The following is a 25,995-nucleotide window of genomic DNA, read 5'->3' as shown; positions in this document are numbered from 1 at the left end:
CTTTAATATCAGGATACTCAATAAATTAACTTAAGAACTTGCTTTATCATATAAGTACTCAGATTCGAATCCCCTTTAGGTCACTAGAATTTTTTTTAGGATTAAAGGTATTTCGGGGCAAGAAACTGACAATCCGATCCCTGAGAACAATCTGTTTCCAAAATCTCGCTTGAGAAAGGCTACTTCTATGGAACGATGTGCCAACAAAAAAGCGTAAGAGCCGTTTTCGAAATAAACCAAAAAAGGTTTTCAAAGGAGAGAGGGGAAAATAAAGATCGTCTAAGATAATGTACGCTTAATGGAGCGAAGGTCATTGAAGTCGGGAAGTCAATATCTCTTCCGACCTCTAGCTCGGAAACTAACTTTACGTCAAGTATAAAATAATTTCCGAAAAATGATTTAAATATTGGTAGGTGCTTAACCGATTCATTACTGATGAAGAACACTGAAGCCGGTTTCGAAATTTCAATATTTGTCCAAGAAATCCAAATTTAACTAAATCTGTTAAAAAATGATCCCTCCAAAGTGATTGACTTTTGCCCTTAAATAATTCAAAATGGAGATTTTTTGGTCATAGGAATGTATGGACGAAATTCTCGCCTAGGCTACCTCTAAAACATCGTCAGTTGGATCAGTAATTGTCGTATCTTCCTCATCATCCTACCAACAGTACTTCTAATATGAAAATACAGATACTATATAAGAACTGTTGATGCGGTGATGAGGAAGTTACGACAATTGCTTTTCCTACTGACTACATAGTTTTGGAGGTAATGGTGGAGCATGAGGGGAAATAGCAAAAATGTTTAAAGATAATGCTGTTTTTGGTGTTATCGAAGATCGAAAATTGGTATCTTTTTCCGTTTACGCTCCAGAGAGGTGACAATTTGGGGAAAAGCGAATTAACTAATCTCTCCTTGAGTTTGAGCAGTAAAATAACCTTATGGTGACTCCGTTTTGCTACTTTGGTATTATTTTTTGGTAGACTAAAAACGAACATTATACAAGGTTTACTTAGCCACTATAATCGCAATTGTGGCTTGAAATTTAACAGAAATAAGCAAATTTAGGTTCTTTTTTAGTTTAAAATGAAACTCTATATTTAGTATTAGCAGGATATCTAAATTTCTAAAATGTTTCTAAATGCATTGTTTATATAAAATATTTTTAATTTTTATATCGATAAAAATTTTATTTAGAAAATTAAAAATTTAAGTAATAAAAAAAAATTTTTTTTTTCAGTAAAAAAAAGAACAATACCAGTCAATAAAGATAACGACCAACAATAAATATTTAAATCATATTTTCCAACTTTTTTTTATTTATATATAAACAAAGTTTCATATTTTGTAAAACAGTACGACATTTTGTCCACTAAAATGAAATACAAAAGGAGTATTACAAATTTTTGTTTCAGTAAAAGAACATTTTTGAAGTTCAATACGGCTTTGTAAAATTCAATTTAGTATATAAAACCTGTTCTAAAATTTCTTAAAATCAAGAAAAATTTGCTAAGAGCTTATGCGGAAAGAAATATTTAGGGAAATACTGTAATGTATGGTTGAAGTATGCTCAACAAAAGAACCTCAGTGAAGACTTATAGGCAAAAAAATCAATACGAAAAGTTCTACCTTTTTTAATGGGATTTAGTTCTCAAATTCAAAGAATAACTGCCCAAAAATGTAAATAAACATGAACAAAAGTAGATTTCACGTGTAACTTCAATTCACCTTGGTTTTAGGCATGAGCTTCCACTCTCAGGACTATTATTCCTCAACACAGTCATCAGGACACAACCACAGGAAATCAATCGCTTTTCTGTGTGAGCTTTCGTGTAACGACTTTTCCACCTTTTAGCCCCAATTTCTCCCGCCCCTCGCACGTGGCTTCGCCAAAAGCTGCAAACCCTGACAAAAATAAAAACTTTCAGAGAGACCTTCCAACCAAATCTATTTTTGAGTTATTATTTCAATAGCAAAATTGCCAATTTAATAAGCCTATCTATTTGGAAGTGCGCAGAAAAAATCAACAGAAATATGATAAAATTTCCCACTTGAATATTTCCTCCCTTTCCTGCTTCTTGCGTGATTTGCAAATTGGCCATAAAGGAATTTTTCCTCCTTGTCTCGCCTGAATTCCACCAAGACATCCATCTAATTTGTTTACTACCAATTTTATTGAACTCTCTCGAAGAAAGTATTGATCAAGAATGTATTTTTCGGCGGAAGTCAGTGGGGCTTGAAGATGAGAAGCACGAAAACAGCTTGTTGATTGCTTCAAGGTGTGACTTCTTCTCTTACAATAGGAAAGTTCAAGGGTCAGAAGCCTCACAGCAATTCAGAAGAAATCTCCAGTTGTTTATTTTCAAAAAAAACATTTAGAATGCAGATAATTTTCTGGAACGACATAACAAAAGTCGATCAATTTCTTTGATATCTTTGAGAATCGTGCACGACAACAACAGATGTTCCAAATAAAATTATCCTCTTATATCAAGACATGGATCGTCCTAGAATTTATTATTCAAGGAAAGAATCATGCAGGTTTGGCAATAAATTCAAATTTACCTTCAGGGTCTTCGATGGAAAGATAAAAACAGTAAAATTTGAAAATGTGTATTTGCAAAACGCCTATCAATAGGCTAACGAGTAGATGATTAATTCAAATTTAACTGATATCTAAAACATAAAAGGTGAAGAAGTTATAGATAGACTTTTGAAATTTTAATTAATTTATTATTATTAGGAATTATCTTAATTAAATTGTTATCTTAAGATGTCCTTACGAAATTAATCGAGAGCCTGAATTAAAAACACAAAAATTTAAATTGTTTTTCGTGAAATTTTTAGTATATTATTTATGCATTATTTAATATGCATAAATTATTGTTTTCTTTAAGAAATTTGCAAAATGGTGGGCTAGTGAGTAGGTACTCCGTTGGAGTGCTTCATCATAGCACTCCTTAATTGGCGGGAAATGTGCAGCTCTTAGATTTTACCTGATAAAAATATCTAATAAAAAATTAAATTGTATTGCATTGTTAAACCAAGAAAAACCGAAGAAAATCGTAAAATCGGAACTTTTTCAAAAAGGGTTTAAAAAAACGCATAGGGGAAACTGGGGCACCACCAAACATGGGGTACCACCAAACACTGTGATTATTTAATCAGATATTCGACTTCTGAGGACAAGATGTACAGAAATTTATAAGCATTATAGGGATGCTTGTCCACCGAAGAAATGGTCGAGATAGTCCAAATAGTTTAGACATAAAAATTAGTGTTTGGTGGTACCCCGTGTTTGGTGGTGCCCCAGTTTCCCCTATTTTGTGATGAAATATTGACTTTATAATTCTGTAAGACTTAGAAACAAAGATAAAGTAACAAACAAACATATATAATTAGTAACAAACAAAGATATATAATTTAAGTTCAAATATTTGACAATTTTGGCATGTTCAAGACAATTTAAGTTTAAGTTTTTGTGCCCTAGACACACTTACGACTTAAGCCGAGAGGCGGCTTAGTGGAAAATTATGGAATCATTATTTCGAATAAAATTACGCTAAGCCGTCTCTCGGCTAATCCTCAGGTCTGTCGAGGCCCTAAAGACACTTAAACTTCGACGCTCTTTTGCTTTCCTCCCAATATCGTCAAAAATACTTTAAATTGACTTATGTTATTGTAAATTCACAGATGTTTATCTATCGATTTCAGTAATAATAATAAAAAATCGAGTCTGTTAATCTTGTAATTTAGGCTGAAATGTAAATGTGTTCTTAACTTGTTTAAGATTAAGCATTGGAGATTTATTAGATTAAGCATTAGAGTTTCTTACCTTTTATAATTTTTCATGAACTTTATATGAAATTCTAGAGTACCTTTGAAAATATTCTCGTAAGAAGGATAGATAAATATTCAACGAAAAATGCTTTAAAACCCAATAAAACCCCCGGTATGAGATAGAGGGAAGTACGACATTTTCTCGCATATTTCTAAAGGAAGATGACCTTGTCATAATTTAATTTAGTGAAATATTTTTCACTTTACTGCTCAAACTTAAAGAAAAAGCAGTTATATAATCAGCTTTTTTAAATTTGTTACCACTCTGGAACGTAAACAGTAAAACAATTTAATAAAAGAAAGTATCTCCAGACGCTTTCAGTTGTGATTCTTACATAGTCACACTTATATTCCTTTTTCCTCTACCTTCCTCCAATTCTTCCTAAACTCTAGCGCTATATTCTAAAAAAAAAAATTCTCCATACAGTAGAATCTCTCAAATTCGGGCAATTCGGAGCGAAATGTCACCTGAATTAGAGAAAAATTCGAGCGTCAAACTGTTTGAAATACAACAACTTTTTGTTTATCTACATTCTTAAGTCCAACGCACAATAACTTTTGTTTTGTAAACATGTTTTTGCCATTTCAATGAGAGAGAATGAAACAGAAATCTAGTTATTTCGTTTTCTCTCATAGGAAATTTTGAAAACATATTTACAAACAAAAGTTATTGTGCCTTGGGCTTTATATCAAGTTTACATACCGATATTTAACTTAATTTCCATGAAAACCCTAAATAATGCAAAATAACATCATAACTAAGAAAAACCATGGAAATTTTAAGCATATTTGCTTCATTTAACAAGAATAAGCAAATGTGAAAAATGTCAACAAACTTTTTTAAAATTTAACTGCTGCCCGAATTAAAAAATAACCCGATCAGCTGAATTAGCGAGAGTCTACTGTAATTTCCTTATCCCATTTAAAGATAACGATCATATCTCCCTAACCTTCTCTATCCTTTCTGTACCTTCTCTATCCTTTCTGTACCTTCACTATCCTTACTGTACCTTCTCTCTCTATCCTTAATGTACCTTCTCTCTCTATCCTTTCTGTATCGAGTGGCTGTGCTACTGTGGAAAATGTTTATTACAGGTGGGGTACCTCTGTGAGACCGGGTAGAGTGGTACTGATTGTAGTGGAGATCGGTAGTGTTCCACAGAAGTCCCGGTCCTTCCAAAATTCGCTTCCGCCACAAAACTATGTTTTTTTTCTGTTTATTATGAAAACAGCTCCTAACGGCCTTATCACACTTGCGCATTAAAATTTTAATGTTATTCACATTAATTGTTGCTAGTGAGCGTCCAAATATGTTATTTGTGTCTTTGAGTCACTTAATATTTGGGGTTTGTCTATTTATTGATAAAGAAGTGGACTTGGTTTGCAAAAATAACTTTAAATTTACCTAAAGCATAAATATTTTTCACATTAAAAAATTAAAGAGAAAATCGCATTAATTTTTCGCATTAATGCTATAAATCAATTTATATCAAATTTTGCGGGCCAAGTCTACCTTTTTATCAACAAATAGATCAAATTTTGAATATAAAATAATTCAAACACACAAATTACACATTTGGACTCTCACCAGCGACAATTTATGTGAATCATATTAAAATTTTAATGTGCAAGTGTGATAATATAGTTAAACAAAAGACAACTAATTTTGGAATAAATTCGATACACTACCATGCAATAAAAAATTATAACAAGTTACCGAGCACACTTAAAAAACATAACTGAAAATGTTCAACTTAAAGAATTCAAAAAGTTAGTGATACGCTTTGATATCAGGGAAACAGTTGCAACAAAAACAAAATGAATTGTATAGTCTTAAGTAAAATCTATGCATTTGTAAGGCACTAACTAAGTGTAACAATAATTTGAACTGAATTGAATTGAACTGTTATTAATCCATAAATCAAGCGAAAATATAATTAACGGATTAGCTCTATCTCGTGAGCATCAGCATTCCACAAAGCTGGGATGCTTTGCCATCTTATTTTTTTATTTATGCATTGCTCGGATCTCTTCAAATTTTGAAAGATAAGTAAAGCATGTATTGATCGTGAAGGTTGTATCTCCACTCCAAGATGAAATAATTTCTTAAAAAATTACTCAGTTTTTAACGAATTGTTTTTGCAACATTTTTTACAATATGACATTTTTCAAAAAACAATTAATAAAAAGCAGCGACTAATTTCCAAAAAAAAAATAATAATGAGGTTTCGTGGTTCTACTTGAAACTACTTGTCTTACATTTAAAAAGGATATGAAGGCTTTAGATTTAGATTGAGAATTTAAGGCCTCAGTTTTGTGTGCAATCTGCTGCAGCCTTTGGACAAATATTTACTAATTTTCTGTCACAGGTAGGGGAAAGCGCGCTACCTTTGGACGATTTATGCTTCGCACAAATAATTATTTTCAATGTTTTATAAATGAATTTGGTCCATTATAATATTATATTTTAGTAGCTATTACATTGCCTCAAATTTTCAGAAAAGAGCTACGGGTGAAATCCATAAGGAACATAGAGAAAAAAATTAATTATCCGAAGCTCGAGTCGTCCGAAGGTAGCGCAATTTCCCCTACAACTGATTATTTTACCTTAAAATTAAATAGGGGAAAGTGCTCTCCCTTCAAACGTTCAAGCTCTCGAATAATGTGATTATTTTTTCCTAAGAGACTTACACATAATTATCATTAATTTATAAAAAGCTAAATAATATTTAATAGAAATGTGTAAGTCTCTTAGAAAAAATAAAAGAAAATTCACATTATTCGAAGGGCTGGAAGGAAGAGTACTATTGATATTGATATTGAAATTTCCGATGTGTCAATTTGCCCCAGTCCTCCCTAAACTCTAAATTTTTTTTCTACAACAAAATGAATGATATCAACCTTTTACAAAGCTTATAGGATTTGACCGTAAAGCCATGTCAACATCCTCCACTTACCATTCTTTCCTTAAGATAGGTTAACTTGCTGTGAACGAAGATTTATAAACTTTTATTGAACTTCTCCTGGAAACATTAAAAGAAAAAGGGAAAAGCTCTCAATTAGCCTAAAGTTAGATGAAACTGAAATCCTCCGTTGCCGGAGACTTGAAAAATCTCATCAAAGAAAGAAGAAAGTAATTAGCTGCCCTTCCACCTGCCCCTTCTCTTCCACTTCACAGAGTCAGACTCGTTGATGGTGTCAAGATGGGAGTGTTAAGATCCGGCAGGTGAGAGTCAGACTGAACAGCACAACCTGCCACTCTTCCGAGAGCTTCGCAAGAAAATCGCGACGCTCGTGGACGCACAAGAGGTGAACTTCTTGAAAAAGCGAAAGTTGCTAAGACTGGCTGGTCTTCTGTGGGGGATTGGAGTTGGGAGGTAGAAGTGGCATGTGAGAGATGCAGAGGAATATTTTTGGCACGCATTCTTTCATGTCTTTCGTGGTCTCTCTCTCTCTGTCGGTCGAGCTTTATACATGAAAATGTTTTATTGGTAGAATTTTGCTTTTCTTCAACATTATTTTGTTACAACAAGAAAAAAGAGATGTTACAAGGCTTAAAAGAGACAAAAATTATTGCTTAAAAAAAGTTGTTTTTTTTCTCTCTTTTTTTTATATCTCTTTCATCTAATGCAATATATTTACAGAGACAATCTTTCTATCCTCTCTTGGTTATTTACACAGATACAAAGTATTTACTAACTTTTACTCATTCACACAACCATTCATTGGGATCTCTTTTTTTTCTATCTTTCGTATTCCTCTCTCTAACACTTCTTTTCTCTAATGAATTTTTTCCCTTCTTTAGAAAAAAAAGTAGTAAATCTAAATTTCTACAAAATATTTATTTTCAGCTAAAAATACCTTTCAAATAAAAATGAACAAATATTTTGGAATTGATATATTTTTTTCTCACTCTTTCCACGTCTTTCAATATTTTTTTGCATCTTCATTAAATAAAATATGCAAAAGAAAATAATCAGCAAATTAGATCAACATGTAATTTTTCTTCCCTTCGAATTTGTATGAAAAAAAATGGTAACAATTATAAAAACAAATAAAACAAATCGTTTTGCGGAAAGAAAACCATGTTTTCTCATGATACAACGAACAAAAAAAAACTATAAGGGGGGAGCAGAGACAAACGAAAAACTAACAGGGATGATTTATTTATATTGGAAATTACTCAAATTATTTATTATAATGACTAGCAATTGATTGGAAACTGCTAAAAATGACTAATTTCCTCATGTGATTTCCCACTGAAAAATTTATTTTCATGACCAGCGCGCGCTCAAACATCTTTTTATACAAATAGTTAAAAAAAAAGAATACAAAATATTTTGCATATTTTTTTTCTTCAAAGAATATTTTAAACATTCTCTCACTTTTTTTCAATAGGATTTAATCGTTTTTTTATCTCAAGCGTCTTCTTTTTATACAAATTATTTTTCATATTTTTTTTTATTTTGTTCTATTTAACAAAGTTTAAAATAATATTTCCACCTATCATCGATATGCCTAATATGTTATCGCTCATTTCCTTTCTTTCAATTTTATGTACAATACAACTTAAATATAGAAACATTCATACGTCTTTCACATTTTCACAAATTACAATTAAATTGCAATTAAATGTAAGGTGATTAATTTCTTTGCGTTCAGTGTAAATAATGTACATTCAAGTAGTCTTCTTAGTTGAATTACTTTACAAGATTTACAGAGAATTTATTTTTGCTGTAACACTTAATATTTTGAAGGAGATTTGAAGGTACACAATGCATTGTTTACATTTCGTAGGGGCTTAAAATTCGAAAACAAATAGTTTATAACTTTTAAAAAATGTTGAAAACATTTTACTGTTTAAAAAAAATCGTGATATCTGAAAAACTCAAAATTATTAGCATTGCACATTTATTTCTAAGACTTTTTACTAAATCCACTTTTACTGCAATCCTAAAAACGACATTAAGGCGAGAATTCGTGTTTGAACGATAATACGATTTTGAATTTTTTTGAGTTTCTTTATCATCATTTTTAACCGCTTATCCCTATTTGGGTCACAGAGCCATGACAGCGAGTTTAGCAGCCCACACTAGTCGATCCTCCGCCATTTCAGAAAGACGTTCGGGTTTAATCCCAAGGCGCTCCAAGGTTAAGGTTCTGAATTTGATTCAGCCACCTTATCCTAGGTTTACCCCGAGGTTGACGCTTCTTCACAATGGCTTGCATAGCTTTTCTGGGGAATCTTTTTATTTTTCGAATGTAATTTACTAATTTAGTTATTGAAAAATCCTTGAACTTTGTGCAGATTTCACTGGCCATACGTTATACTGAGGATTTAGGATCAAGGATTAGCGTTTTCAGCGTAAATTTCTATTAAATCTCCACACTTTGATTGCTGAGAGGCTTCTTAAGTGCAACATCAATGGATTTTTCGTACAGTAAGGAGCAATCTGATCTTCTCTTTACTCCAATTTTAATGCATTTTAAAATGTTGCAATATTGCGTACCATTACTTTCCATGTTTTTCACCCAATTGACATTTCGAAAAGCACCCAAAAACCTCCAAAACTAAGCTTTTTATTTTCAGAACTGGCGCTGATGTCGTCTAATCTCCTTAATTTCACTAGACCTCACGAATTTAGAAGATCTGCCTGATCCTCCAAATTTTGGGCTGATCCCTGAGTGTATCGACACCAATCCTCATTTTTCGGGCTGATCCCTAAGTCGATCCCTGTGTCTATTTTGGGCTTTAGGTATGTAGCCCGTATTAGGGTTTGAAGCTTGTGTAGCATGTTCAAAGATCAAATAAGTTCTAATCCTCCTTATTATTTACTGCTGAACTTCGACTCGGCCGTGTGAGTTTATAAATAAAATAAAAGCGGGATTTTTCGGTATAAAATTTTTGTTCCCAGATTATCCTTTCTTTGTAAAAGTTTCGATTCGGGATGGGATCTCCTTCAAGTCATGATAAGTACAGGGAAAACAAATATCAATCATTCACAAAAGCCTATTCTTCAATGAATTTTAAGAATTAGAAAATTTTAGCATTAATTTAGCGAAATTAAGCTAAAAATTTAGCTAAAGATAGTCTCCGACTATCAAGATTTTTGGAATATGTTCTTGATCTATTCCGTTCTTTATCTGATAATCTTAATATCCTAAAACATATCTGAGTGACTTTCCTTCACTTCTTGTACAGCCTACAACCTTTTCTAGAATTGTCGACGCAGGCAGTAACCGAACCCACAAATCCTAATACAAACTTCAGAGTCTTAGCTATATGGCTTAACTTCTCTAATTTCTTATGATTCAAGATTTTTTGGAAAATTATCATTTAAGATTGAACAGCATGGGCAAGTGATCCATTCAATTTTGAAAAACCTATAAAATTGGCTGCTATTTTGAATTTCGAGACCATCGGGAACTGGGCTAAACCTTAGGTCTGAAGCCGGTCTCAACTCTTTTTGAGAACCTAATAGGTCATTTATCTTTAATAATTCAAGTCAAAGTTAACTTTTTCCAAAATATCGTCATTGATAAGAAATTAGAACAGTTAAGCCAAATGGCTAAGCCTAGGTCTGAAGCCCGTATTATTCTTGTGTCGTTTTCCCAATTTTCTTGCACAATACTCCAACAGAGATTACAAAGGGAGTAGGATCTCCTACACGGGCCATCCTTCGAATATTCCAATTTTTCGGATTCAAAAAAAAATCATAAATATCGATCATCATTTCTTGTTCGAAATCAAGCCGCCTTCCTGTGCTAAGCTATTTCACATTCTGCTTACGGATTTATTCGTTCAATCCTTATCTGGATATCCTTATCGTGATCATCAGGTATAGCACCAAGTACCGCTTTAAGTCTTTCTCATCTTTTGGGACTCTTGATACACTAATTGAAATTAAAAATCATTTCTTGTAAATGATTCTGAACTATAAGAATGTCCAAATCCAGGATATTTCTTGTAGCACCTCGAATAATTCTTGCGTTAAGATATTATTGATCAAAGAATCGTGAAATTGACATTGCTGCAGATGCTGCGATTCCGAAAGGGTTAAACCTTTTAGTTTCAACTAAAATCAACCCTACCCCCATAGGGTTAAATAAACTAATTGTATACCGTGTCTAGTCCTTAAATTTGAGATTTTCTCACTGTTTAAGATGGACAAAGTGAAAAAGAAGAGCACAAAAAAGTAAAAGAGAATAAAGAATATTTTAGTTTGTAGGTCTTTTAAATCTTTTTGCTCTTCTTTTTCTCTTTGACGATCTTAAACAATGAGAAAATCTAAATGTTCAGGATTGGATTCAGTTCACAATTTGCTTATTTTACCTCCTAGTTCCATTCAAGTCCCTATGTGCCTTATCGAAAATATTAAAAATGAATGTATTAGGAGTGATTGAGGCTATTTACACCGCCGCATTAGATTGAGATTAAACTGTCCTAAAATCGGATTTTGGGACAATTCAATCTCAATCTCGGGGGTGTACTTGGACGAAATGAAACAGTTTATATTGCCGTCTCAGATTGAGTCTAAATTGTTCCAAAACCCGATTTTGGGACAATTCAATTTCAATCCAATGCGGCGGTGTAAATGGCCTCATCGACATAAGGTTTGAATGGTTCTAAAGACGAATCAAATCGAAGAGAAATTCAATATCCTAAGAAGCTTTAACATGTTTCTTCATAAATATTACGGCAAATAAAATAAAATCGCTTAGATAATGTACGCAATCCACCAATATATTTTCCAAATTGCATTTTTTCTGTATCAGTGCTTATGTTATGTTCTTTAAGACCAATTTGATGTTTTATGACCCCTGCACATTGTTTTCTTTTTCAAAACAATTTTCCATTAGGATGTTAAAACCGTTTTTGCAAGTAGTTCAAGAAGCAATTAGCAAAAAGTACGGGCAATAAAAACAATTGTAATTTGTGTTCCTGTCCAAATTTTTGCTCTGAAACTAAACGTAAGAAAAACCGATATGCCGTAGTAAAAAAAACGTGTAAACTTGAAATTTTTTCTGTTGGAATCTTCTCTTGGAATATATAAGAAGTATTTTTGCAAAATTACCCATAACTTTTTGCCTAGGCAGTATTTGAGATAGTGCCATCCATTGTTTGCAATTTTGGTTAATAACCAAAATCTTAAAGCCTGAAAATTCACTAAGAAAAAATCATCGTTAACTCGACGTTTAATTTGTGTTTGAGTCCTCAATGGGCAATTTAACTTTGTTTAAACAATTTAACAACGTTTTAATTTTTGTGAAATTAAAAATAAAAACAAAAACGATGCATTGTGTACGAACTAATCACCTCAATTGCAATTCCCTCACGAATTCCTCTTACATAGTTTACTTCCTCACGATACGTAATACATTTAATAAGTTTTCTTGCGTATCTGTCTCTGATATCAAATAATTATTTGTCAATTAAATAAATAATTAAACTCTTGATTAAAACGGCTGACTATTTTTTCTTTTTCTTTTTTTGGGAAATTAATTATGTCCTCTTTGAGAAAGGGAAACCTTCCCACGAGATGTCTTTCGAGAGAGAGATTTACAGGTGAGAAAAATTATTCTTTGCCCTCTTTTCAATAATAGTTACGAACAAAAAATAATTATTAAGGTGTTTTGTTGTTGTTCTTGTTTTTGTTGCATTTAACCATTGCATTCACACTTGATTCGCACAATCGCACATCATAAATTATTACTTCATCTTTTTTTTTACCTTTTTATAAATTGTTTTTTATTCAATATCCAACAAAGTTATACCAAGTGAGGAAGTGTACTTGCATTTTTCGTGTTATTCCTTCACGTGCATTCCCTTTGGTTGTTGCCTTGTCGGATATGAATTCTTCAACATCAACTCTCTGCCTTTTTGGACGTCGTTGAAGTGGAAAGAAAACTCAACCACCAGATAATGGTACAGAGTTTTCTTCTCCTTGTTCAACGACTCCCTGATGGTGCAGAGAAGAGACAGTTGATTGTCTTATTTGTAGCACTCTCGGTCACAATCACTTTCAACGATAAAAGTTGCATTCGCACGCACAAAACGATCAACACAAAATCTCATTCATGCACACAAGAGTATTCACCCACCCCACGATTTTTTTTGTGTTTCTTTTAATTGTATATGCTTGAGATAGTTGTATAGTTGGAAAGTTGTTAACTATTTCATTCTATTGAGGACTAAATCGCCAACGACCACCAGAGCCTTCTGATACGGCGACTCCGCCAATTCTTGTGCTAATCGAATCGCCTCAATGCAGTGTTTGCGCGCCAAGAAGCGGGTCTGCTCCAATCCCTGGGATTTATGCACCAATTCGAAGGCCTTTTCAACATCGCCTGGCTCTTGAAATCGTCTCATTATCATTGGATTTAATTCAGGATACTACAACAAAAATACACCAATCATTTCTCAATTCCAACCTCAAAATCAACTCAAAGACCAAACCAAGACCCATCCCAGAAAACTCACTTTCTCACAAGCGAAGAGAACTGGAGCTGTGGCCAGTCCCAATTTGAGGTCTGCCGCTGTTGGTTTTCCCATCGTTTCGGCCGTCGACACAAAGTCCAGCAAGTCATCAACCAACTGAAACGCTAACCCTATATTCCTGCCATACTGGAAAGCAATCTCTGAGATATTCTCATCTGCATTGGCCAACAGGGCGACCTACACCAAAATAATCTCAATCTAAATTCTCCTACTTTTAGTAAAAACTTAGTTAAAGTAAACTTACCGATTTTAAAGCATTGGCTATCAGTGAAGCTGTCTTTCTGTACGTTTTGGTCAAGTAATGTGCAAATCTCTCATTTTCTGTCTCCTTGGAACCAAGCTGCATGAGTTCTCCCTGAACCAAGTCAGTAAGGATCTAGAAAGGATTACAAACATGTTAAAAATACAATTTTTCAATGAAAGAGGTAGCGAAGTATTTCAGTTTTGCGAAATGCTCGTATTTGTTACTAATAGGCTATAGAGAAGGGATTTAGTAGCTTCAGGAATGCGAAAGGGACCAACTCACTTTTTGGCGATTTTGAGATTTTAATGCACTCAGAAAGGGAATTTAATAAATTTTCAGATGATATGAGTCAATTAGTAATTAATCCAAATTTAATTTTCAAATAGAATTCGTAAGTTGTTAATTGCAGTAGAAGCCGAAAACTATCACTTATTATAGAGTGTGCTATTTATATTGTCCTCTTAATATGTGCCATTTCAAAAATTTTTTTACCGTACTAAATTTCTTGATAGAACTTTCAGGTTTTTTCTTCATATTCAAAATGTAATTATATACAAGTTTATTTATTATTATTACTTTCATCATTTAAAAGCATAAGTTTTCGAAAAACAAAGCATATATTACAGTGTCCGAAACTGTGCTATTTATCTTGTCGCCACTGTAAATATGCGGTAAAATTATAAGCAGACCAATATTTTTTTTCCTTTCCTCTTTCTATAAACCCCCTTACCAAGGTCTTACGTCATGAGACCTATTTTGTTGACCAATTCCTGATACATAAAGTGATGATTTATGAAACTGTAGACATTTAACAAAATAAATAACTAAAATCATATTTTAATATCTTATTCAATTAAAACTTATTAATTAGGCAAAAAAAATATCAGCACGAGAACTACGATGTTTTTACTCATTGGAGGCTACGCATGGGTTTTATCTCCTCTAGAAGCTATGTCTGTCCCCAGAATGCACCCATATTCGCAACAATATAAGGCTAAGGATCCAACTATCTGGATAGTCCTGTTTAGGGCACAGTACCATTTAACTTTCATATTTGAAAAAAATATCTCAGTTTGAGATCTTTCCTCCAGGGGTCTTTTTCCTTTCCTTTTTTTTAGAAAGAAGATTCTTCTTTTACAATAGGGTTTGTTATCCGGAAATCTCTTTTGGGAGGTTAGATCGAAATTCTCGTCCAGAATATTGCACAGCTTCAGCAAACTTGAGTGGAAAAACCGAAGGAAAGTCAAAGTAGTGATACCGATTATAGAAGTGATAACGTTTGAAGTTCAATTTGAGAAAATTTACTTTTAAAAATGATTTTAAATAATTGACTAGTAGAATTTTATAAGTTTGATAAAGAGGATATAATTCCTTTAAATTCACTCAACAGATGATGATAACGGATTGATCTGTAAAAACTGGGAGATGGAACAGATGCCTGGTGACTGAAATGCATCAATAGTCATCCCACACTAAATATACAAGAAAAGTAAACATTTCGACTGCAAAAACTACAAGGAAATCGCGCTCTTGGATAGTGTGTTTGTCGAAGTTAATTCTTGGGGCAGGCTTCCGGCCTGGGAACTCATACGTGAAGGACGCTACCACAGGGGATTTCGGGATCAGGATAAATCATGAGTTAAAGTAACTATATACGGAGAACTCAGCTTTGTGGCCGATATCCAGACGAGAAGAAGAAGCTGGCTTTGTCATGTGTACCGAATTTATGATAAGATAATACCCAGAAAGCCAGAATCTGGAACCAGAGGGAACAATGTCGAGAGGCCATCCGAGAAGGAAATGCGAACCGGATGTGTATCGATGCTGGCGTACGACAATGGCAAGGTATGGTGGTGAAGGCCTTGTCCCTCAAAGGGACATAGCACCACCTAAGTTCATAACCGTTCATTAACGGTTTATTAACTGCTACACTCTTAAAAAAGTTTATACATCGTTACTAATGAAAATTAGTTGATCGGGTGATTTATTATCAAATTATTTAAAATGGTTCTCATAATCTTAAAAAAATCTCATAATAAAATTTTATTAGTAATTAGAATATAAGGCATTATTAATAATATTGGTCAACTATTTCACTTAGTTACCCTACCTAAATATATGGATGGGTCTATGCTTATTATATTTTATAGTTTCCATAACTGTATATGAGGTTGTTGAGACTAAATTTTTTTAAGAGTGTAGAAATCGGTTTAGACATCAAAGAACTTTCCAACGAACCTAAAGTTACTGCTACAAAACAAGAAATACCCTCCCTAGAATTGTTCTAATATTAATCTTGTAAAACTGTTAAGAAATAAGTGATTCAAGATTAATATCGGAGATGAACGAAAAACCAGCCCAGACAACTTTCAAAACGTTATTTAAAAAAAAAAAAAATAGGGTGGGGAACCACGATCACATTAATGATGCGAAGTTCGACTTATAACAATGATCCCTTGGAGACTTGCAATCTCTATCTCTAACCATTTGCCTTCTATAGCTCTCGTAATGGAATGGCCAAACAGAAAAAATCATAACATATTTTTTTGTTCCGAAATTATATAAAATTATTTCAGATCATTTATGAACCGGATTAAATTGATAGAAAATTAACGAATAACTACACACAACAAAATTCGTTAAATTTTAAAACTAATTTATGGCGAAATTTGAAATAGAAATTTTTGGCGAGAAAGTATTTTTCCGACCCAAAGGAACTTAGTAATTAGTCTTTGAACATTTTGCCTGGTTCCGAAAGAATCACAAAAAAGTTATATCTAAGTTTGGGCTTAACTTGGTTTAAAAAACTTAATGAAAAGTATAGACTCAACGCATTGGAAGATTTAATAAATTAAAACAGACTTCGTAAGACCGAAAAAAATTGCTTGTTCGGAAAAAAACGTTTTCAATTGTTACAAGGTTTAACTAAACGATTGCTAAAATTATCTTCGATGTATATGGTTTTCTTTGAATTCTTCCTACACTGGTAAAAAGAAAAGGATCAAATTGATCCAAATTTGATCCTTTTGCAAAGGATGGATCAAATTACGAACTCTGAATGCACATTTTTCATAATACAACATGTGAATTTGATCCATCCTTTGCAAAAGGATCAATTTGATCCTTTAATTTTTACCAGTGTAAACATTTCTTTTAAATTATAAATGGCTCAAAAATGTTTTTTTTTTTCTTAGATATCCAGAGTTCGGAGCCCTAAGAGACCCGAAAGGGTCAAACATTATTTTCTATTGAGCTTTCTAAAGTTAAAGTTATTTATTGAAAAATATTTTTTCAAGTGATAAGGATATTTTCTTTCAAAAGTATCAAGCGTTTCTGCTGTTTCTTTTCCATTATCACGATACAAACGATAACAATATTTTTTGGTTACTTTATTCTTTAAATTTATGAGAATGACAAAATTTTGTGATTCTTTGAAAGGACCAGATATCCAAAAAATACATAAATTCAATACTTTTGAAAAAAATCCTTTTCATCCTTGTTCCTAGTGTTCTTTTACCGTGCCTAAAAAGTTATAATGTTAGTAATATCCTCTGAAATAGGACGAATTCTCCTTATACTTTATTACTTCAGGACTCTCTTGCTCAAACGCTATCTTTTCAACTAATTTCGTTTTTTTTTTGTATTTGCATTGCGGCAATTTTGCAATATTGCGGCTTCCATATAAGAAATATGTTATGATCTTCAGTGGAGGAAAAACCTCACCTGTGTTTTTTAGTCCAAAACTTATGCAATTGTTTGCATCTTTATTTGATTGACATCCATTTCAGACACGCGAAATCCATTTAATTGTATAAAAAAAATGAGGAAATTGTGAATTAATTTTTAAAGTTTTAGTTAGTCTGATGTCACAATTAAAATGATACAACAATCGTCTGAATCAAAATTTCAAATCATTTCACCAAAATCCACAAGAAAAATTCTCATGAGTGTCTGCCCAAAATGAATATGGACATTTCCTTCTGTGAAAAAATACTCTCTTCATTCATACATTGTGCTATCTTTTGAGGTACTGAGGAATGAGAGAGAGAATGTGTCAAATTAAATAAAAGCTCGCACAAGTTGAGGAATTTGCTGAAATCGAGGACATTGGAATAAATTATGTTTCATTATTTGTAAAATCTTGGCTGATTGTATGTGTGTGCAAGAAATATTTTATTAACTCCATATTTCACAAGTTAAATCTCCCTCCATTATTATGAATGAGAAGATTCTCGCAATGGGTTGCCCAGGAAAAAATATAAAAAATATATATATTTCATGAAAATAAAATATTGGTAAAGATATATGGAAAAGCTTATAGAGATTAACTTATTTGAAGAAGAATAAACGATTGATTGTTTGCACAAGGTAACACGCCCCAGACTGTTGGCTAATTTAAAAGTCAATGTTATCTCTTGGTACCAGGAGAGAAGATAAAATCTCGGCACATGTGAGAAATCCCTCTTGGTCAGACGGACGAAAAAGACCCCCAAAAAGACCCAGAGACAGAGATTCGCACCCAAAGAGAAGGAGGTTGACACGGTGAGCTAAAGCGGATATTGAAATTTCATCAGATGAGAGTGAAGTTGAAAGTAAAAGCCAACAAATACAGCCATCATCATCGTCGGCCTTTTTTTTTTCTTGGCAACGGCACATTTTTTAGTATCAGACTTGCACAGCTTTAAAAAAAAACCACGAAAGAATGTATAAAGTTGTCGGTCTCATCGTCGAAAAATTTGCAATTTAAATGGCATTAAATGAAATAAGAAGAAATGGGAAAAGAGAAAAAAGGAAAAGTGAAGAAAGTATTCAGCGAAAAAATCATTCTTGGGTACAAAAAATTGCATTTTTTGATACTTTTGTTTTTGCACCAATTTGATAATAATTGGACATACTTTGCGGAAAAATTACTAAAATTAAATACGAGCTTTCAACAAAACTTCCTCTTATTGAAGATATTTACCTTACTGAGGCATATTGTAACGTCATCATGCTTTAGTCGGGCAATTGCAATGGAAGCTATGGCCAAAATATAGTCGCCAGCCATCGTCACCTGAAAAAGCAAGTTCCAAAAAAAAAACACTCAATTAGAATGAGCAAATTGTTACATACACATTTTACAGCTCACAACACGATAAAATTCTTACTCCCAATAAAAGTAATAACAATAAAAACTAATAGATCTTCAAAAGTAAAGCAAAAATTTAAATCTCAGGGATACTGTCTGAATTTCAGTTAATTTTATGTTGACAAGATAATATTTCCTCTCACTTTCGAATATTATTTCTTTTAGTTCTTTAGACTTTCTGCAAAATTGTTGCAACAGATGTGATGAAATGTAATCCAATGCTCTCGAAAAACTTCATATCTCACAAGTCTTTTAGTCTCAATAAAAAAAATTAATTCGATACCACAAAAACTGGTCGTAAAGAGGCATTCTGGGTTAATTCGTGACTTAATCATAATGCATCTTCAACGCCCCTGGCGGAAATCTGAGGAAACTTTTACATTCTAAAATGTTTGGTTTTTTTTATAGATCTTTTTTCTTTGCATTCTAACCGAATGAGAATAACTGATAAGGCACTGATATGGGTATTTGAGCCTTCAAGCAAAAATCAAAATTGGTAGGGTTTGTTCGATTAGAATTTCCTTATCAATCATTTCCACTGCAGGAGCTTATGCACCCACAACAGAAATTTAAAGAGGTCTTTAGGGGTAGGTCGTCAGATTTCAAACACTTCAGCTTTCGAATATTAAAAGTTTCCTCTTCTAGCAAAAATTCTGTTCTAGTGACGTTCTAATTTGTTAATTTGTTGATATTGGATTTTCAAGATTTTTTTCTGAAGAATGCAAAAAATGCAATATTTGCAAGCTGATGCCCTTGAAAGTTGACCACCTTCCCCTATTCTTTTATCAATTAATCTAAATTGTAAATCAAATAGAAAAAATATTTAATTATAAAAATTAAGAAGAATCGTTTACAATTTAAATTATTTAAATTAATTCAATAATCTAATTAAATTAATTCAATAATTCAAAAATTTCTTGGCAATAATAATTCTTTTCTAAATTATGCATCGTTTAGCATTTATCATTTTGCATAAACTCTGCATTCGAAATACGCAATAATTTATCAATAAAGATTAAATCCTATCAATATCTTACACTCAATTAGTTTTGGATGTAAAGCAATTACACACAAACTTATATCAAATGATTTCTATATTATGGTGCTATTGCACTGAAAAAAAAACAATATTTCTTTTTAGAACTTTACTATTCTCAAGTGCTTCTGCATAATAGACTTTTCTCTGTGGTAGTTCCGTTCATGACTGTTTGGTGATTTTGGAATACTACATGGACTGGGGATAAAAGTCAAGACAGGAAACAACAAAAAGAAATTTGATAATGCAGAAGCAACTTTAGACCAATCATCAGGAGAAAGATTTTCCCTTTTCAATTTTCATCGGAAAACCACCATTACTCCTTATTTGGCCACAATGAGCCTTAAAAATTTAGTGACCGTTTGCAAAGCCGTTTGCATATTATCTGGACTTCGGAGCCTTTATTAGGCCTTTCAGACTTAATAAGGGACGAGTACTACGGATCGGAATGTTAAGAGACATGCTCGATATTTAGTTGAAAATATAAGCTTCAAAAACACTGTTTGGTATTTTTGTGTGCTAATCGGTTTATTAGTGATCCATTTAACTATATCTGTGCATTTGCATTTTAAATTTTTACAATAAATTAATAAAAAGAATAGGTCTAATTGCAAATATGTACTCTGTACCTCGGACCGTCATGAACTTAATCAGCTGTCTCACGAAAAACTGGTTTTGTAAATTAAATCTGAGCTAATGCACTACATTCTTGTGAACATTAAATGGTAAAAAGTAGCTAATAATTTTTAAATATTCATTTTATTTGAAGCTACATTACAATATTAACCTGACGATCCGAGGAACACTGCCGATCGCTGGTGCTCTTCCCTTATCTCAAATTTCTTATAAATCGGGAATTAAAAACAGCATATTTTCCTGATATCTTTTTTCAGCATAATAAATTAAAATTTAATTCGAGTTCTTAAGCATATAAAAGTATGACATTTGAAATATATTTTCTGAAATTTTCATTTTAAAATTTTAAAGTTCAAGTACGAGTTTAACTCATCAGCTCACAGGAAATATTCTTTGCTTTCTGATTAATACACTCTGAGAAGTCTTGCCCACGGAAAAGTATGTTTTTTTCAAAATATGTCTCCGAAAATCAGGCTCCAATGGCTCAATTTTAAAGATTTTCAAATGAAACATTCAGAAAATATAATTTAAATATTGCACTTTTGTATGCTTAAGAACTTAAATTAAAATTAAATTTTTTATGCCGAAAAAAAATTAGAGAAAGTCTGGTGTTTTCCAGTCTTTTTGACCCCTTTAAGAACAAATCTAATGAATAAATCTAATTAGATTAAAAACTCAGCTAAAACAAAACCACTAAAACTGTTTATTATTTAGAATTTCAAGATATTTGAGAACTGAATTAAACCTCCTATCTGAAACCGAAATTAGAATCCTTATCAAGATATATACGGGCTTCAGATCGAATACTTAACCATATTGCTTAAGTACTGTAATTCCTTATCAATCACGACTTTTTGGAAAAACTTAGGATTGAATGATTAATGACAAATAACCTAGGAGGAAGTGGGACACCCTTTAATTGGGGGAGCTTTAAACTTGAGATTTTTCTTCTATCTTTAAATGAAACTGGACCTTATCATAATGTAATTTACCTTGACAAACCAATTGTAAAGCTAAATTATATTACGGTCCTCAATTCCTTTTAAAAATAGGACAAAAATGCAAAATCTCAAAGCTGCCACAATTCAAAGGTGCCCTACCCCACCTATAAGATTTTGGAAAAGCAATAAAATTGGTTTACGATTTTGAGACCTTAGAAAACTCGGCTAAACCTCTAGTATGAAAATGAAGACCGCTTTAAAATCAGAAATCTATTTATAAACATTTTCTTCAATTTAAGATAAGCTTATTTTGATCCGATAATGGTAACAGAACCTGTTGTCAATTAAAAAAAAATTAAATTAAATTTTACTTTTTTTGCTAAGACTAATTTAAACACCACTAATTAGAATCTGCAGAAATATCCCTGTTCTAAAAGGTCATTAAGTTCAAGATAAACTATTTTTTTAAATAGAAATTATAAAGAATAACTCTAACTCGACCTAAAATTCAATCAACTTAAATTTAAATATAATTGTGAATATATTCCGTAACAGTAACTTCAAAGAGCCTCTATGGTAATAAATAAGAATTTCTTATATTTTAAAGAGTTGAAAGTTTATGCTCAAAAAGTTCATAGTTTTTAAGCCCCTATGAATGTCTGTTAAAGTTTTTATATCCTAAAGTTTTCTCAATATTTCTAAAAAGCTATTCCTTTTTGTTGTTCAAAGTCAATAACTCTTGACCGAGATAATGAGAGTTTGAACTTCAACTTGAATCTCCTTACTAATCGTTTCTCTTGCAATTTATCTTTTCCAAAATAAAAAAAATCAAAAAACGCGGTCCTGAGGAAAGTGTTTTTGGTAATTGTTAAACTTTTTTGTACATGAAAAATTCTCTTCAATTACCAGCTCAAGCGTTGAAGAACCGTTAGTGAAAATTAATAATTTACAAGTCTTTAACATTGAAATATCTTTCTCTCTCGTGATCTCTATCTTCATCAGCGAGACTCCAGCACATGGAGAAACAGAAAGTAAGTGCTAAATTGGGGAAAAACGAGTGAGAGAATCAATGAATGAAGTAAGGTAAGAGAAAAAAAAAGATCTTCCAACAATCACGCGCCATCAGGTCGATTGAAGCTTGGATAAAAGTGAAAAATTTTTGAGAAGCATTTTATGAATGGAAAAATGCGGTTGGATGATTGACCATGAGTAGTTCGATGGACTTTTTGTGTTCATCTCTCTATTGAGCTCCTTCAAATGCGTAAAGAGCGAAATGGCAAAAAAAAGTGAGATGGCACTTGCGGAGATTTCTTCATCTGCCAAATAGGTTTTGATTGGCAAGACACAATAAATTCAGGTGTGCTCAATTGCAAATACAAGTGGCTCATTTGCAGACATCACACATCATTTGCACCTCCTCCGGTGGAAGTATATCGCGCAGGTTAAATGAATCTCTTTGGGGCCTTGAATTGTTAATTTTAGACCAGGAGAAGAAAAACCTGAAAAGAATTTAATCGTATCGAAGAATAGAAAGTGGGGAAAGTGGTCCATAAGTTAAATGCCAAGATACGAATTGCTTTGGCTTCTGATCATTTTGAAATTGTGGTGGAAATGAACACAACTCCGTGAAAACGTATACACATCAACAGCAGAAATCATCAAGAGGCAGCTCAAGAAAATTGGACAGGGTTCCACGAAAAATTTGCAGATTGAAAACTTCAAGTACAATAGGGACAAGCAAGGTTTTTCGGACCGTGATTGTTACGAAGATCGCAATTTGTTCACACGAATAACAGCTTAATCAGCTAAAACCAATAAAGACCAAACACTAAAAGAAAATTTAACGGAGTTTACAAATTAATAGACAGCGGGGCAGCTTCAGATAAGCAATGGTAAAAACTTTTTTTTTATTATTATTGACAACCTATCACTCAAAAGAGGCAAATAGGCAGCAGTTAAAAAAAAATTCAGTGTTTAAAAATTCTATGTCCGATATTAGGTGAGATTCTTAACAATCTCACCTACTATAATCCTAACAAAATTTCATGTCGTCCGATCGACCTCAAACTTGGCCAAAATGTGTTTCAGCACTTCCTGATCACGAATATATATGTGGCTAATTTACGTTCCCGGCCGGCCGGCCGGCCGGCCGGCCGGCCGCTCTTTGGAGCTTAATAGCTCCTAAACTAAAAAAGATATCGACTTGCGGTTTTCGGCAAAGGTTATATATCGTGTGAAAATTGCAACTTGGTGCATAGACCCCCCACCCCCCACCCCTCCTTCCGCCATTTTGAAGACCCACCTTTTTTTGTTTTCTCAATAGCTCCGCCCCTATGGCATTCAGCGGACTCAAATTTTAGGATGTTATAGCTGGGCCTTAGAGCTTTCCATCAATGCCAAACTTAAGGTCCCCCGACCCCCCTGACCCGAGCTATAAGGGTCCAAAAAAAATTTCTTAAAATGGCCATAACTCCGGTTGTAATTGTCAGAATTTAAAAAGTGAGGGCTTTTTGGAAAGCTCTCGTGAAATGCCACTTCCCCTTCTAACATCGCAAGTTCATAAAACCACCGCTAGGGGCGCTTTTTTTAAAAAGAAAATTTTTAAATCTTAAAAGTTAAATAACTCAAAAATTCCATTGTGCATCGGGCTGAAAATTTAGTATGTTGTAGCCGTTGATTATACCTATCAAACAAAAAAAACCTTAAGTCGATCCATAACCCCTGACCCGAGCTATAAGGGGTCAAAGTTCGAACATTGACCGGCCTCTATCTCCGGTTCTAATTAACATAGCGACCTAAATTTTACCTTTTTGGTTTCGTCTCGATGAGCACTTTCAGATGGAAGTTCAAAAAGTCACCACAGGTGGCGCTGTGATAGCGTCAAAATTCATCGAAATTCAAAGTCACTTTTCTCAAAAACGGCATTGTGCAAGTTAATGAAATTTTAGTATGTTGTAGTCCAGTCTAGGACGTTTCCAAAATGGTGCGTATGCGCGCTGTGGTTTCAATAGAACCGGAGATATGAGGGGTCAAAGTTCACGAAATTCAAAAAATCATATCTCCGGTTCTATGTGACCGATTTTGATGAATGAGGACTTAAACGAAAGATCTCACCAAATGCTACAACTTTCTAGAATATTTGAACTTCGTGGGACCAACACCAGGGGCGCCACAGTCGAAAAACCAATTTCAATATCACATAACCTCAATTATCTCGACTGTCGCTGAACCGATTTTGATGATTACTTCAACATAATTGTAGAGCACATTTGTCTCTATATTTCGTCCATACATCATTTTCCGCTCAGACTACGCTATCACTCCGATTTTGCCGTTTAAGTGTGAAAAAATTGATTTTTCCAATAATAACGCTTTGAAATCACTCAGATGCCAATTTGACTGCCTCTACTCCACAAAGACACTTAAAATAGGGTTTTAAATGGAAAGTCCCGCAAAATACAACAATTCTTTGATTTAGTTGAAGTTCAACAAATGACTACTTGGGGCACTCTGGATGAAAAAACGAGTTAAGAAACAAAAAACCTCGCTTATCTTGGCTTCTGAGTAATCGATGAGTTCAAGTTCTACGGCAAAATTATAGAGAACATTCTGGTCTACATTTCACCCATATAACACTTTTCTGTCAGTTCATCCAAATCCTTGATATTTTGGTTTAAATGCAAAATTTGTACAATTTCACGAATTTGATTCAAGATAACTGAATGGCGTCTCCCTACTTCAGCATCAAATCGAATTTGCATGCACTCCGAGTTAGCTCACGTTAAGAATCTCACCTACATAAGCCGGTTAGGATTATCTGTCCCTTTTAAGTTATTAGGTGAGATTCTTAACAATCTCACCTACTATAATCCTAACAAAATTTCATGTCGTCCGATCGACCTCAAACTTGGCCAAAATGTGTTTCAGCACTTCCTGATCACGAATATATATGTGGCTATTTTACGTTCCCGGCCGGCCGGCTGGCCGGCCGGCCGGCCGGCCGGCCGGCCGCTCTTTGGAGCTTAATAGCTCCTAAACTAAAAAAGATATCGACTTGCGGTTTTCGGCAAAGGTTATATATCGCATGAAAATTGCAACTTGGTGCATAGACCCCCCACCCCCCACCCCTCCTTCCGCCATTTTGAAGACCCCCCTTTTTTTGTTTTCTCAATAGCTCCACCCCTATGGCATTCAGCGGACTCAAATTTTAGTATGTTATAGCTGGGCCTTAGAGCTTTCCATCAATACCAAACTTAAGGTCCCCCGACCCCCCTGACCCGAGCTATAAGGGTCCAAAAAAAATTTCTTAAAATGGCCATAACTCCGGTTCTAATTGTCAGAATTTAAAAAGTGAGGGCTTTTTGGAAAGCTCTCGTGAAATGCCACTTCCCCTTCTAACATCGCAAGTTCATAAAACCACCGCTAGGGGCGCTTTTTTTAAAAAGAAAATTTTTAAATCTTAAAAGTTAAATAACTCTAAAATTCCATTGTGCATCGGGTTGAAAATTTAGTATGTTGTAACCGTTGATTATACCTATCAAACAAAAAAAACCTTAAGTCGATCTAAAACCCCTGACCCGAGCTATAAGGGGTCAAAGTTCGAACCTTGACCGGCCTCTATCTCCGGTTCTAATTAACATAGCGGCCTAAATTTTACCTTTTTGGTTTC

General features: G+C 33.3%; 1 protein-coding gene across 1 annotated transcript in view; it reads right to left on the bottom strand.

The window, feature by feature from the left end:
* Nucleotides 1-7,309: 7,309 nt before the first annotated feature.
* LOC129798940 (all trans-polyprenyl-diphosphate synthase PDSS1) overlaps nucleotides 7,310-25,995 on the bottom strand; it is a 76,604-nt gene continuing 57,918 nt past the window's right edge. Inside the window, exons 5-8 of the mRNA XM_055842453.1 lie at nucleotides 18,549-18,638; nucleotides 13,586-13,717; nucleotides 13,324-13,518; nucleotides 7,310-13,236 (exon numbers count right to left, since the gene is read on the bottom strand). Coding sequence (XP_055698428.1) covers nucleotides 13,015-13,236; nucleotides 13,324-13,518; nucleotides 13,586-13,717; nucleotides 18,549-18,638 — 639 coding nt within the window. The 3' untranslated portion in view covers nucleotides 7,310-13,014. The remainder of the gene's footprint in view (nucleotides 13,237-13,323; nucleotides 13,519-13,585; nucleotides 13,718-18,548; nucleotides 18,639-25,995) is intronic.

Source organism: Phlebotomus papatasi, chromosome 1, assembly GCF_024763615.1.
Source record: "Phlebotomus papatasi isolate M1 chromosome 1, Ppap_2.1, whole genome shotgun sequence".
In the NCBI taxonomy this organism is placed as follows: domain Eukaryota; kingdom Metazoa; phylum Arthropoda; class Insecta; order Diptera; family Psychodidae; genus Phlebotomus; species Phlebotomus papatasi.
This window is presented reverse-complemented; position numbering and strand designations above follow the sequence as displayed.